The following is a 14792-nucleotide window of genomic DNA, read 5'->3' as shown; positions in this document are numbered from 1 at the left end:
TTTTTTTTTTTTTTTTTTTTTAGACGGAGTCTCACTCTGTCGCCCAAGCTGGAGTGCAGTGGCGCGATCTCGGCTCACTGCGAGCTCCACCTCCCGGGTTCATGCCAGTCTCCTGTCTCAGCCTCCTGAATAGCTGGGACTATAGGCGCCTGCCACCATGCCCGGATAATTTTTTTTGTATTTTTAGTAGAGATGGGGTTTCACTGTGTTAGCCAGGATGGTCTCAATTTCCTGACCTTGTGATCCACCCATCTCAGCCTCCCAAAATGCTGGGATTACAGGTGTGAGCCACCACACCTGACCCTTAAATTCTTAATAGAAACTTTTCTTCTTGATTTCATTCAAAAAGGAAATTAATCTCATTATTATTCAAGCTAATGTTTATCTTGTGTCACAGAGTGTGGAAATTATTTATCCAACAAATATTTATTGAGGACCTAGTTTGCACCAGGGCCATTTTAGGCCCTAAAGTTACAGCAGTAGTTAAAATAATGTCCCTACTGTCTTGGAGCACACATTCTAGTAAGACAGACAATGGACAAGTGAGCAAATATATGATGTGTCCAGCCATCATCAGTCCTGTGAAGGAAAACATGACAGGGAAGGATAGAGCATTGCAAAGGGCAAATGCTATTTTGGATGGGTGGCTAGAGAAGGCCTCTCTTTTTAGGTAGTGTTTGAACAGAGACCTGAAAGAAATATGGGACCAGGCCCTGATAATAACCACGTGACAGGCATGTCAAGCATAAAGGAAGAAGGAAATGGACATTAGTGCTAATGAAATGGTTGGCTGTTATATTTTAGTTTATTCTTAAAACCCTGTGTGATTACTTTAAACCTGTCTTACTCTGTTAAATGTTTCTTTGTTCAGTCTATGTAAGAAGACTACTTATTTATTGAGAATAATTACTTTAAATGTGTTTTATAATGTGCACAGTCCTTGGTTTTCATGGTGATAAGTTTTATGTTTCTTTTTTCCTTACTGTAGAAAATCAGAAAGTGCAGTTGACAGAAGGGTCACGTTCACACTACAATATCAATTGCAACTCAACAAGGACTCCAGTCGCCAAGGAGCTTAATTATAATCTAGACACTCATACGTCTACCGGGAGGATCAAGGCAGTTGAGAAGAAGGAAGCCTGTAATGTAGAAAGCAACAGAAAAAAGGAAACAGAACTTCTTGGCTCTTTTTCTAAAAATGAATCAGTTCCCGAAGTTGAAGCCCTGCTGGCAAGATTACGAGCTTTATAAGTTAAACTGGTTTAAAAAAAAATGATTAAGCCAAATATAAAGCCATGCTCTAAACTATAACACTTGAAAAAATTGCTTTTATGTAAGTGACTTTATATAGTTTTAAATTATGACATATATTAGAAAAATAAAGCTAAACATATGATTGCAATGCTTTTTCTGTGTACTGGAGGTTTTGGTTTATTCAAGATTGTAATGGGCTTTAATACTTTTTTTTTTTTTTGTCTCCTGGTATTCCTCTGTTCTATATTTGATGGTTAAATTATACATATTGCTTTAGAGAGCAGGTAGGTGGCCATGTGTTCAGCAGTGTGTCCTTAAGAAAATACCATCTTTCTAAGCCACTGGAATTTTTACTTTACTATTTTTAATCCATTAACGGATGTCAAGTCATCAACCTCAAGTCTTTACATATCCATGTATATTCCATATATATTGTTTATATAGGCCCAGGTTTCTCCCTAATTGGGATCTATATACTACCAGCACAACATCAAAAACATGTAATTGAATACATTAGGGCTATATATGTAAGGAAATGACTGGTGACCTCATTATCATCATTGTTGAATTTGTGTTAAGTAGACCCTCTAGGGGACCATAAAGCAATACAGCACATAACGAAAAAAGATGCAATAAGAACGTATGCACTCTCTTTGCCAAATGCATGTGCTTTTGTGTAACGTGGATATAAACAGTATTGCAGTGCTGCCGAAACTCTTGGTCTTAGCTAAGAGAGTATTTTTCCCTTGTAATTATGACTCTGAGATAAAATTGCCATTTTGAAATTTCCAAAGTAACAACATTTTTTTATTTTATGAATAAACTTGGAATTGCAATTTCTCTGATCTGACAATCAATAACTTTAACAAAGATCTAAATAAGTGTGTCAAGGAAAGTTATCCTATGCAAATGTAGTATTACCTCATTTGGGCATCATTGCTCTGTTAATTCTATATCAAAGAAAATAAACTTGCTACTTGCACTAAATGAAAAAAAATGCTTTCTTTTGTCTCTTTTTTTGAAAACATATTCTGTGGATAAGCTGGGAATAGCCTGTGCTATGCAGTCTGTCTAAGCATCTATTTTGCTTTATTACATGTAATAAGTAAGTGACTGTTCTTTTACCTTCAGTTAAAAAGCAGTTATATGGAACTAGTCAGGCAAGGTCTATTGCTTTTTATTTCCTTAAGTTGCCACCTCCTTTCAGCTCCAAGTTAATAAAGTTAATTAATTAGAACTATGAACCAGGCCCTGTTTATAGACATTGGAGAATAGAGTATTCTCTATAGCCAGTGTAGGAGTAAATGTGAAGCTGTATGTATTGCTAAAGTGTGCATTTTGCCCTCCAGTTGCAATTCCTGTTTTTCTGAAAACAAACCTTAAAAATCAAGAAAGGTGAAGGACATTTACACATTTAAGCTGACAGCACCCCTAAGAGCAAGGCAGGATTGTTTTGTTTAGGAAAGAATTTAAATGAAAGAACTCTATCAGTTCTTAATGTGATTTTGCAGACTTGGGTTTTTCAGAAAGAAAACTTAAATTCAACTGGATAGTTTGGACACACCAGGAAGCAGGTAAACACTCTGGAAACTTAGGACCAGGGAGCAGCCACAGGGAAGAAGAAGCCTGGCAAGTAAAGGAAAGTAAAGATGACGGAGACTCCCGGGGCAGAGGAAAGCAGGAAGTCCAGTAAAGGAACAGTCAAGCTCCAGAGCATCTGTCTGCAGGGGCTGAGGACAACTTTCAAGCAAGAGGGCCAGGAGCCCAAGGCTAGCAGAGTATCAGAAGCAGCTGGCCACCCGCAGGTCAGCAGCCAACACTCCCTCTCCCTTGATGACAGCAGCTGGCTCCAAAAGGGACCATAGCTGTGGAAAGGAAACCTCTAAACCACTGATAAAGGTGAATACCAACTCAAGGAACAGATCATTTGGAGTTACTTTACTTGGTAGATGCTCCTTCAGCAATGGGCTAGAGGTATGATTAGGGTTTTTAAATGCATAATATTTCCTTAGCCAAACCATAGCAATGACATTAAATTTGAGGGCAGCCATTAAGGTACAAGTTTATTTTTTTGAATAAGCAGTTTGTTCATTTGAATGAGCCAGTATGATTATTAATTTTTTTTTTTTTTTTTTTTTTGTTTTTTGAGATGGAGTCTGTCGCCCAGGCTGGAGTGCAGTGGTGCGATCTCCGCTCACTGCAAGCTCCACCTCCTGGGTTCACACCATTCTCCTGCCTCAGCCTCCCGAGTAGCTGGGACTACAGGCACCTGCCACCATGTCCGGCTAATTTTTTTGTATTTTTAGTAGAGACGGGGTTTCACCTTGTTAGCCAGAATGGTCTCAATCTCCTGACCTTGTGTTCTGCCCACCTCAGCCTCCCAAAATGCTGGGATTACAGACATGAGCCACCGTGCCCAGCCAATGATTAATTTTATGTGTCAACTTGACTGGGCCAAAGGATGCCCCAGACAAGCGGTACGGCTTTATTTCTGGGTGTACCTGTAAGGGTGTTTCTAGAAGAGATGTGCATTTTCATCCATAGACTGAATAAAGAAGATAGCCCTGCCACTGTAGGTGGGCATCATCCAGTCTCCTGAGGGCCAGAATAGAACAGAAAGTGGAGGAAGGGCAACTTTGCACACTCTACTTGAGTTGGGATATCATCTCCTGCCCTTGCTCATCGGCCTTCCTGGTTCTTGGACCTTTGAACTCAGGCTAGGATTTACGTCACGGGCTTTTCTGCTTCTCAGGCCTTTGAGCTTGGACTGGCATTACACCTTCAGCTGGCGGGTGGCAGATGGTGGGACTTCTCAGCTTCCAAAATCACCTGGTCCAATCCCTCATAATAAACCGTGTGCTCTCCTTCTTCTCTCTCTTTCTTTTGACTGTCTCTCTTTCTCTAAGTTGTGTGTGTGTGTGTGTGTGTGTGTGTGTGTGTGTGTGTGTCTTGACAAGGATGTTCCATCCAGGCCAATGACAAACCCCATGATATGGTTTGGCTGTGTCCCCACCCAAATCTCATCTTGAACTATAGCTCCCATAATTCCCATGTGTCATGGGAGGGACCTGGTGGGAGGTCTTTCCCATGCTGTTCTCGTGATAGTGAATAAGTCTCATGAGATCTGATGGTTTATAAAGGGGAGTTCCCCTGCACAAGCTCTCTCTTGCCTGTTGCCATGTAAGACATCCCTTGCTCTTCTGCCATGATTGTGAGGCCATGTGGAACTGTGAGTCCATTAAACCTCTTTCCTTTATAAATTACCCAGTTTTGGTTATATTTTTATTAACAGAGTGAGAACAGAGTAATAAACCCCTGATCCCAGAAAGATCATTGTGCCCTTTCTCATGTTAGTGTAGAGAATTTGGCTAGAACACAGACAACTGGGTGGTCATTGTGTTGTTCTAGATCAATGACCCACTGCTAACAAGTTTTCCCCAACAAATATTTAAAGTAACTTAAAAATAATGGAAGTAATCTCATTACATGAGCTTATATCTCCTTTATTGTTAACATATTTGCATATTTAAACAAAATATATCAAAGACACCTAGTTTTTATATGTGGAAGTGGGTATTTCAATAATTCATATCAAAATTTTCTGGTAAATCTAAAAAACACAATTTACAACAAGTTGCTCCAAAAGTCTTTTGTTAACATACTATTTATTCAAAAACAAGAACTATTAATGACATTAAAATACTAGTTTAGCCATAAGTGATCATTTCCTGGGTGATTCATTTTTATTTTAAAATATGATAATCTGAAATAGATCTGCATTTAGCTAGAAACTAAATTATTTAGGCTACAACATACATTTGTGCTAGATTTCCTCTGATTAATTAAGCTTTCTTTGATATGTAAACACATGTAGACTGGAAATATTTTTGGTAATAAGCTGTGTGGCAAACTTATAGGGACTGTGTGACTTTTGGAAAGTAATAGGTCCTAATATGTAAACTGCTAGTTTGATTGAAAACCAAAAAAGTGACATGTACTTTCTTTGCCTTTCATATAAATTATTTAAAATGTTGAAATGTAAGAATTGTAGCTGGCAGTGACCTGGTAATCATTTTTGTCTGGTGAATTCTTAAATGGTAACCAGGCATGAGTGTTCTTAAAATATGTCCTAGGGCCCCACTGTTCAATCGTTTTGCCGAAGAGCTGCTGTTTAGCAAAACACATGGAGTCCCAAAGACCCACAGAGACCGGATAGTATTTCAGAACTGAATCCAGATCTTCCATAAAATGAAAATAATGGAACCTTGATCCATGAAAGTTCATTATTCCTAAGCAGACCTTTGCCTTTTAAAGTGGATCTAAGAAGAAGGTTAAAGCTAGAATGGGGGATAGGGCTTGAAGTAGAACAAAATGTCCTCTAATTAGGATTCAACTATAGAGGCTTCTTTGTCTCCTATTCGGCTAGTTATATTTGAGTGTCGTATTTTACTTCAACAATAGGCTCCCTTTAGGCATCTCCAAGAAGGAAGAATTTAAAAGGAACCTTGGTTTCTTTCAGAAAACCTCTAAAATGATAGATGTTATTCTTCTATCCATTTTGAAACCCCAACCATTGGACAAAAAGTGTTTTAAAAGCTCCAGATACTGCCTTCTTGCAATTGATATTATCAACATTCACCATGTGCCTATGGATCTACATTATTATAGATTTCTTATTTGAAATCTAATTGTTGAAAAGGCATTCTAATGACAGAATTGGAAACCAAATATCTGGATTATCTCTTCAGGACAAATTACTCATTTTCATTTACAACAGCTTTTTAAAGCATTTTAGTAAGTTTCTGTTGTGTTACTTAACTACTTTTTAACAGTATTTAAAGATTAAGACTTTCCATTTTTATCTTGACATTTTTATCTCATGTTATATTTGGACTATAACCTCATTAGCAAAAATTTATTTTTTCTCCTTATTTTCTAACTCAGGGTTACTAGCATTTATTTTAAAGATGAATGTCCAATCAGAATCTATCTAATCTTAATATTTTATGTATAATCTGAGTTTGTGTGATTGATGGTCAAACATAAGGCCTATTATAGGAAGCTATAATAAAATAATTAGATTAAACAGATTAAAACAAATGTTCTGGTTTCTTGAGAGTGGGACTTAGTCTTCAGGTATGTATATTCCAGTGGAGTTCTGCCTAAAGTATCTGCTTTCTCACAGACATGACTGGTTCTGGTGGAGAATATTCATGTATGCATCAAAAAAATAGAAGATTGACTATAAATATTTAATGTGTATCTAATTTAATACACTTAATAGCCATAAAGGCAAATATAGTTAGGTGCAGATATTAGTATATAGAAATGTCTATTTACATATTTGGTAATTGTTTCCTTTCAAGGCTTAATCTGTGTGAAGTATTCTCTATTAAAAGCCTACAAAATTAGGCAACAAAAGCTTAGACTTCATAACTAAAGTACCCAATTCATCAGGGATGAAATCAAAATCAATTTTGATTTTAAAATGGGATATTTCTTTCCTTCCCTTATTTCAGGCACAAACACATGGCTCTTCCAATGCAAAACCAACTAGGTGCCTAATAAAAGCAAACAGGTGCCTCTCCAGCCTGAAGAAAATGACATTTTCTCTGGAGGGCCTCATCTTGAAACCTGTCCTTTCCTTAATGACCTAATGAGAGCCATTCTGATGAGTGTAAGAGCCATGACTGACATTCCACACCTGTGGCCTACCCAGGCATAAGAGTCCAATTTGACTGTGATCATAAATAAAATCTTGTAGTACTGTTATAGGATGTTTGGCAAGGACAAGAATTAAGGCACCTTTACAACTCCCCAAGGAATCTGGTGATATTTCTAACATGATCTCACACATCATTCTGTCCAGCCTGACCTTCCTTGTGTCACCTTCCTGAATTATAGCTTGTATCCGTTACCCTCTCCTCCTTCCACAGCCTCTCCCCAAAATAAAGAATTGCTGACCGGAAGAAAACAAACCTGTTTTTTTTTTTGTTTTTTGTTTTTTTTTTAATCTTTATAAGGACATTGGTTAAAATGTTCTGGAAATCATGCCATACATTTTCTGCAAAATATTTACTGCCTCCCTTAGATTAAATGTTGTATCTCCCGTTATGAAATGAATACTGAAGGTCTCTTTGAGATTAAGGGACCTCATCAAGAAGTGTCCAGCCTCATCCCTTAATAACTTCGGGGCCCGGGATCTTAGAGGAAACATTGTCTATTCACCAAGTCCACCAATTCGCCACCCAGCTTCTCAGTGATTAGTTCCTTTATGCTGGCAGTCAATGGGGAAAGCTGCCTCTCAGGCACTTCCTTGTGAATCCGCCTAGAAAAGGAGTTTTTTTAATATTGTAATAGCTTTTCTCATACTCTCCAGAGATGCTTAACAACTTCTGTCTGATTAGCCAAAGAAAGCACACTTATATTAGAAGAACAGGCACACTTCAAGGACATTATTAAGCATGAGGATGTTAGAAGCACCCGGGGATGGCAAGCCTGCAGAGACCAAATGCCCTGTTCACGGAGAGTCACTCAGGGTGACCGTTCTCTAGGCCTGGCCCAGATACAGCACAAGGAAGGCAAAGTTAGATTTTGATCAGCTCCCGTCTTCCTGAGAAGCTACACCTTTGCTACTTTTATGGCTTCTCTTTCTCTGTTAACTGAGCCTCCTTTCAGTTCTTTAGGTGGATGGTAACAGCAAAATGTTACCCTTCCAAGGGAATATTTGCATTTTAACTTACATCTGACCTATAAGGGTTAAAAGTCTACTAATGGAGAATTGGGAAGCAACAAACCAAGGCAACCTATGCTCACTTATTTAACTGAGCCATGAATCGCACCTACCTCTTGGCGTTCTTTCGGTATGGATATCCTTGTTACCACCACCCTGGGCTTCAAAGGAAGTTACTTCCCCTTAATGATGAGGCCAAAGCACAGACAGAAGTTCCTCCATTCTTTGTGGAGTTGAGACAAGATGGGTCTTTCAAAAAGCTTGCTCTGAGTAGAGAAGTGGAGAGTTAGAAAAAGGCAGCAAGAAATAGATATCCAAGCTAACAGACAACAGTTTTCATCCTCCACAGCTACCACGTGCCTCTCATTTTGAGAAAAAGCCATTGAGTGTGTCCTCTGATAGGACAGCAGATAATGAAGGGGACCAAGGTTCATTCCTGAGAAACAATGCAGCCACCTTTCATCTTCAGGTATCTTGCAGAATAACAACCATCGATTCAGTCCTAGAATTATATCCCACACACCTAGGAGGATTGCATGGGCATTTTGGCCTTTCCTAAACCTCAGAAACGAGACAAGAGACCTTACCTGAACTGTACAGTGTTGTCAGCTCTACTAGACCTTGGACCTTGGGTTTGATGTTTGTGTTGATGTGGACATGTGGTTCCTTTGCTATAAGCTGCGTAATGCTAAACAGCAACTGCCTTCAGAAGTCACACTCACCAACTGGCTGACGGGTGCACTGACTGGAGGGTGTGGGTGAGGACAGAGACCATGCACACATATGGAGAGTGAAGAGAAGGGCAGAATAAGAAGCATGAGATAAGAGGAGTTTGCTGAGGGGGGGGACATGAAGCAGGAGTCCTCGGCAGTGAGGGCTGGACGCTATACACATCACAAGTTCAGAGGGAGGCAGGACTCAAAGAAGACAGGAGGGCTGCCGGCAAATCCTTCAGGAACTCACATGGAGAAGATAATGAACTGACTTTCTGTGTCTCCAGAGGACAGAGCTAAAGCCAACAGATAAAAATAGAGTATAGTGTGTATGCGAAAGCATTTTAACTGTAGAGCTGCCCAGTGATGACAGAGGTGCTCTCCAAAGTTATAAAGTCATTGAGTCTTAGAATTTGAGCAAGTTCTTAGAAGGAACATTGGACGTCATCTCATTGGAACCCCTTGGTCTTCTCCTGAGGGGAGAGTGACCTGCCCCAGCTGAAGCGCCTGTCTCCTGGCTCTTCCCACTCCCTCCTTCATCACACAGCCTCTCACTCATCAAGCTACCTCAGCAAGCAGAGGCTAGTCTCAGTTTGGTTGGGAGATAATAAAGGAATCTATTACTCAGGGAGGAGGCTGGCATATATGAGCTCTGAAGGACTTTATCTTGCTTGGAATCAGTGTTCTGTGATTTTATGGAATCATAAGTGGGCACCCTAGCCTTGGGGCTTATCACCTTCCTCATGCCATCACATATTCCGTTTGCTTATCTCCTTGAGGGACATAATAACTGTCTTGGTTTATTCATGTGCCTGCACCAGGTCTTGTAACTGAAATAGATCAGCACTGCCCTCGAAAGGAGTGGTCTGTACAGGCAAAAAGCCTAGTGGGAAGGAGCACCTGCCAAGGACCTGGGCTGCCACACTGCTCAGTCTGAGCGGTAAAGCAGCTCACTCCCAGCATGCGGAAATGCAGTGAGGAATCCAACCACTCACTGATGCAGCTTGTGCACTCACACGCCAGGCACTGTTCTAAACATGTTATGCATATTATCTTACTTTATGTATATTACAACCTTATGGGAAGAAATTGCTATTGGGGCTGCATTTTAACAATGAGGAAACTCATGTGTAAAGAAGTTAAGTAACTAACCCATGGTCACACAGCTAGTACGAAGCGAACAGGGTAAAAATGTCAGCGTTCCCAAACTCTAGATTCTGTGATCTTAGAACATCACTGTTTCCCTGCACTGCTCTGAACTGCCCCATGGAACGACACTGGCAATTAGCACCGAACACGCTGCCTCTACCAAGCCTTGCACGCAGTTGTGCAGCTGCCCTTGTGGACGACTCTCCCCTCAGCTTCATTGTTCCAGAGTGCTAAGAATCTTCAGAAAACCTATGTACCAAAGATGACAATGGAGAAATTTCTCATTTGAGTTTCTGTCATCTCTGTTTATCTTTTAGTATAGTGTTGTGAGATAATCACATATATAAACTTAAGGTAAGTTTAAACGTGGATGTTTGCTGCCAGAGTTGGTCAAACGACCATCAGTTGACAGGAATTCTGGGTCCTCTGAGAGTGGCGCCCTCTCGTGCACTGCTCCCCCAGGAGTGCTGCTTCTGCACAGAGGAACAGCTGGTCAGACCCTTTGCGTCTGGAAGACTCTGGAGATTTCTGCGAGTCTGGTTTGTACAGGAGGTGAGTGCTTCCCAAACCATTAGCCTCTCTGCAAAATACCAATGCTCATCATTTTTTGCTTTCTTTTTCCTTTTCTCCCTTTTTTTTTCTGAATTTAGGGAGAAATAGAAGCACAATACATAAATAGAAACTTTCACAAGCCTGGTTTTTTGCCAAAACAATCACTTTGTTTAAGATAGGCCTTTTAATAGTATCTAAAAAATAGAGTACTTTCAAGTGGGGTTTTTAAAATTCCAAATGTGTGAAGTTCTAAGGAGACAAGTCCACTCGTGACAGTATTTCTCACACCTTGGATCAGTAGTAAGCTGTGTGTTTTGGAATACCATATTTTGAGAAATTTCTGACTTTCATCATTTGGATAAGAGGCAATTTTTGTTCCATTCATACTGAACTTTGGATAACAGGCAATTTATACTCCATTCATACTGAAGGTAAGAGATTTATTGTAGATGAACTAAAGTTGGTGTGGTCCTCCCATAGATAATGCCTTTTCTAGTCCATAACCAGCAATACTGACAAACAAATAATTGAGTCTTTAAAGACAACTTAAAAAGGAAATATGCTCCTGCTATTGCTAAAGCATTCCCGTGTAAGTCTTCTATCTGTTCGTCCTATTTGTTTCCACAGTTTAATCCTTATATTATATTTTCGTTATAATTATATGGAAACAAAGTTAAAAGTTAAAAGTTCCTGACATCCTTTGCACACTGATCTAGTACCGTATGTACCCATTATCTGATTTGCTTACTAAGAACAAGAGTATTCATGGTCTTGTATGACACCTGACATAAAGCTCAATAAAATTTACTTCATCTGTAAAAAAAAAAAAAAAAACTAATCAACTATTTGTTGAATCAAAGAAGACCAAGGGATTCATTAGAGAATTTTCTTGGTTTATTCTTTAAAAACTCATCCTTTTATTAAATCACATGTACGTATACACAATAGTAATTAGAAGCAAGAGTCCGTCATAAGTTGTTCAGATGTCTATCCCTAACATAGACCCATTCATTCAGTAATGCCAGGGACTGTGCTAAATACCGGGAATGTAAAGTGCAACAAGCAAATACAGCTGACCTTTGAACAATGCAGGGGTTAGGGCCACTGACCCCCTGGGCTGTCAAAAATCCACAGATAATTTTTGACTCCCTAAAAACTTAACTACTAATAGCCTACTATTGACTGGAATGCTTGCTGGTAACATAAATAATCAATTAACAGTATTTTGTGTGTTATATGTATTACATACTGTATTTTTTTTTTTTTTTGAGACAGAGTTTCACTCTTGTGGCCCAGGCTAGAGTGCAACAGCACAATCTCAGTTCACTGAAACCTCCGCCTCCTGGGTTCAAGCAATTCTCCTACCTCAGCCTCCCAAGTAGCTGGGATTACAGGCATGCACAACCATGCCCAGCAAATTTTTGTATTTTTAGTAGAGACGAGATTTCACCATGTTGGTCAGACTGGTCTAGAACTCCTGACCTCAAGTGATCTACCCACCTCAGCCTCCCAAAGAGCTGGGGTTACAGAGGTGAGCCACTCCACGCTGCCTACATACTGTGTTCTTAACAAAAGCTAGAGAAAAGAAAATTCTATTAAGAAAATCATAAGGAGGCCGGGCACAGTGGCTCGTGCCTGTAATCCCAGCACTTTGGGAGGCCGAGGTGAGTGGATCACGAGGTCAAGAGATTGAGACCATCCTGGCCAACGTGGTGAAACCCCATCTCTACTAAAAATACAAAAAATTAGCGAGGCATGGTGGTGGGCACCTGTAGTCCCAGCTACTCGGGAGGCTGAAGCAGGAGAATGGCGTGAACCCGGAAGGCGGAGGTTGCAGTGAACCAAGATTGCGCCACTGCACTCCAGCCTATGTGACAGAGCGAGACTCTGTCTCAAAAAAAAGAAAAAAAGAAAAGAAAAGAAAATCATAAGGAAGAGAAACTAAATTTACTACTCATTAAATGGAAGTGGATCATCATAAAGGTCTTCATCTTCATTGTCTTCACCTAGAGTAGGCTGAGGAGGAGGAAGAAGAGGGGTTGGCCTTGCTGTCTCAGGGGCAGCAGAGGCAGAAGAAAATCTATGTGTATAAGTGGACCCACATAGTTCAAAGCCGTATTGTTCAAGAATTAACTATATGGTCCCTGCCCTAGAGGGGTGCATAATCTAACAGAGAAGACAAACATAGGATAACCGTGTTTGGTATAAGAAGTATAGGTTTAGGGGGAGAATATAATGGAAGGCTAACAGAGCTGAAAGGGGGATCAGGGAAGCCCTCCTGTGTAGCGACTTAAGTTGAAGTCAAGAGGATGTGCAGGACTAGACAGAGGTGGGAAGGAGTGGAAGAGTTCCAGGTAGAAGGAACAACATGTATAACAGTTTGTAAGAGGGAAACAGCATGAAATTTTCATTTGGGGCACAAAATAGGTCTGAGATTGAGGGTAAGCTAAGCATATTGCATCTTCTATAGCATAAAAGTTCATACTTTTTAAAAAAGTCATTGGAATTTATTTTTGAGCGAGAGGGCTATATAAATTTTACCAAGCCAACTACAAAATGAAAACAACTAATAATTACTTATGGTATCAAACTTCCTTAAATTTTGTTTCATCTTCATAAAAATATATATAATTAAGTTAGAAGGCTTCAACCTTTAATTAATTTTAAATGCATTAAGATTTCTATTTTTAAGGTATTACAAGGTGAACATCTGTTATATTAATTATTCCAAAGATTTCTCTACACTAAATTATCTTGGTATTTAAGTCAAGCACATCACCTTCCTACATGATACAAGTATATTTTTTTCAAGTATACATTTCAATATAAGCTTTCATGTGTGATTTTAGAATGTAACCATACAGTTTGAGATGAAGTCTGTCACACCAATTTTTAACATTGCCGGTACAAAATGCCATTAGATCATCCACATCACCATGGGATGTACATTCTTTAGAAATGATGGGAAGAAAAAAAAAGAATATGTAAAAATAGCCATTTTGTCTGATTTTTCAGAGAGCCCTTTTTTCCTCCATAGATACATACTTTTATGACAACTATGAACAGTGGTGTTTTGTCTAAGATCCATGCAGGCAAGGTTGTATCCACTAGGGAGCTTCCCGGAGACAGTAATTTTCAAACAATAGAGGAAAAATGCCTAGATCAGCCAACTAATTTATGCTACATCAATTTTACACACCCAGAAAGCATGAAACTTTAATATGATCTCACCAAAGTCAAGCAAGACAAACAGAAGCTACCAAAACAGGCTTGGCCCTTTCATCTAAACAAGCTTATGTCATGCCGGCTTTCAGAATACAATGGATTCCGAAAGGGCAGGGTGGCCGTGCTTCTAAATGTATGTTATATTAGACAGCAAAGAACTACAAAAGACTCTCAAAGCGAAGTGTCTGGACCCAGGTTGATTAATGTGCAGCTTTATTTCACTCCAGGGGCAAAGGACTAGAGGGGGGGGAAAAAAAAGACCATAAGCTCATTTGACAACTGTAAAGGTCACAGAGGAAATGATGCTAGGTAACGTGAAGCTGTCAGAGACCCCATACACAGAAGTGTGCGGCAGAGGCCCCAGGAGTGAGGTGCCAGGTGGGTGTTGGCCATCAGAGGGTCCAGGTCAAAGGAAACGCGTGTCCCTAGAATTCTCAGTTCTAGTTCAGGGTTCTCATCCCCAGTAAGAGACAGGAAGCAGATCATCCAGGACTAGGAGTCTCAGCCACCCTCTTGGAGAACTTAGGGCCCTCATTGTGGTCAGATATCTCAAACTCGCCTGCTCACAATGGCTCCTGGCAGCTCCTAACACAGGCCTCCCCGTCCAGTGACACGACAAAATGGCAGTGCCAGGTAATCACCATCATTCCTCTTCGTGAAGCAAGGCTGAGGGACAGCTACAGCGATTGCAGGGCGCAGGGTGGGTGCTCCAGTTTGGTTGCTTCAGGGAAAGCTCCAAGCGAACAACCTGAAGAAGTACTTGTCCTCCAGCATTATCTAAAGGACAAGCAAGCCTTCCAGAACTGCTCTTTTATGAATTCCATAGCATTAGAATCCTGGGTAAAAATGGAAACAAACAACATTTAAGAGTAAATCTTTGCATCCCTAAAGATCTCTTCAGTCATTTCTCAAGTGTTTGTCAGTGGACTGAAGCATCTGCTCCCCAAAAATGGTAACCAAGAATTACAACTGATATCTGTAGAGATCAAAGCCGCACCCCCAATTTCTGGGCCTTGCCCTTCCGCACTTTCCCAGTTCATTCAGTGAAGGGCTACAGTGCTGTTGGGGTAACTAACAGCTTTTCCTTGAAAAGTGGAAAGAGCATAGAAAAGAATCTTATGATTAATACAATCTCATAAAACTTCAATATCATTCTGACAGAAACA

At 40.0% G+C, this 14792-nt stretch overlaps 1 protein-coding gene across 4 annotated transcripts in view; it reads left to right on the top strand.

Moving 5' to 3' along the window:
* Positions 1-2251, top strand: part of DIAPH3 (diaphanous related formin 3) — a 506048-nt gene extending 503797 nt beyond the window's left edge. For all 4 annotated transcript variants that reach the window (XM_025364744.1, XM_025364743.1, XM_025364742.1 and 1 more), the window contains one exon: positions 989-2251. In XM_025364744.1, coding sequence (XP_025220529.1) covers positions 989-1251 — 263 coding nt within the window. In that variant the 3' untranslated portion in view covers positions 1252-2251. The remainder of the gene's footprint in view (positions 1-988) is intronic.
* Positions 2252-14792: the final 12541 nt, after the last annotated feature.

This window comes from Theropithecus gelada, chromosome 17, assembly GCF_003255815.1.
Source record: "Theropithecus gelada isolate Dixy chromosome 17, Tgel_1.0, whole genome shotgun sequence".
NCBI lineage: Eukaryota > Metazoa > Chordata > Mammalia > Primates > Cercopithecidae > Theropithecus > Theropithecus gelada.
Note: the sequence above shows the minus strand (reverse complement) of the source record. Positions and strands in the feature narration are given on the sequence as shown.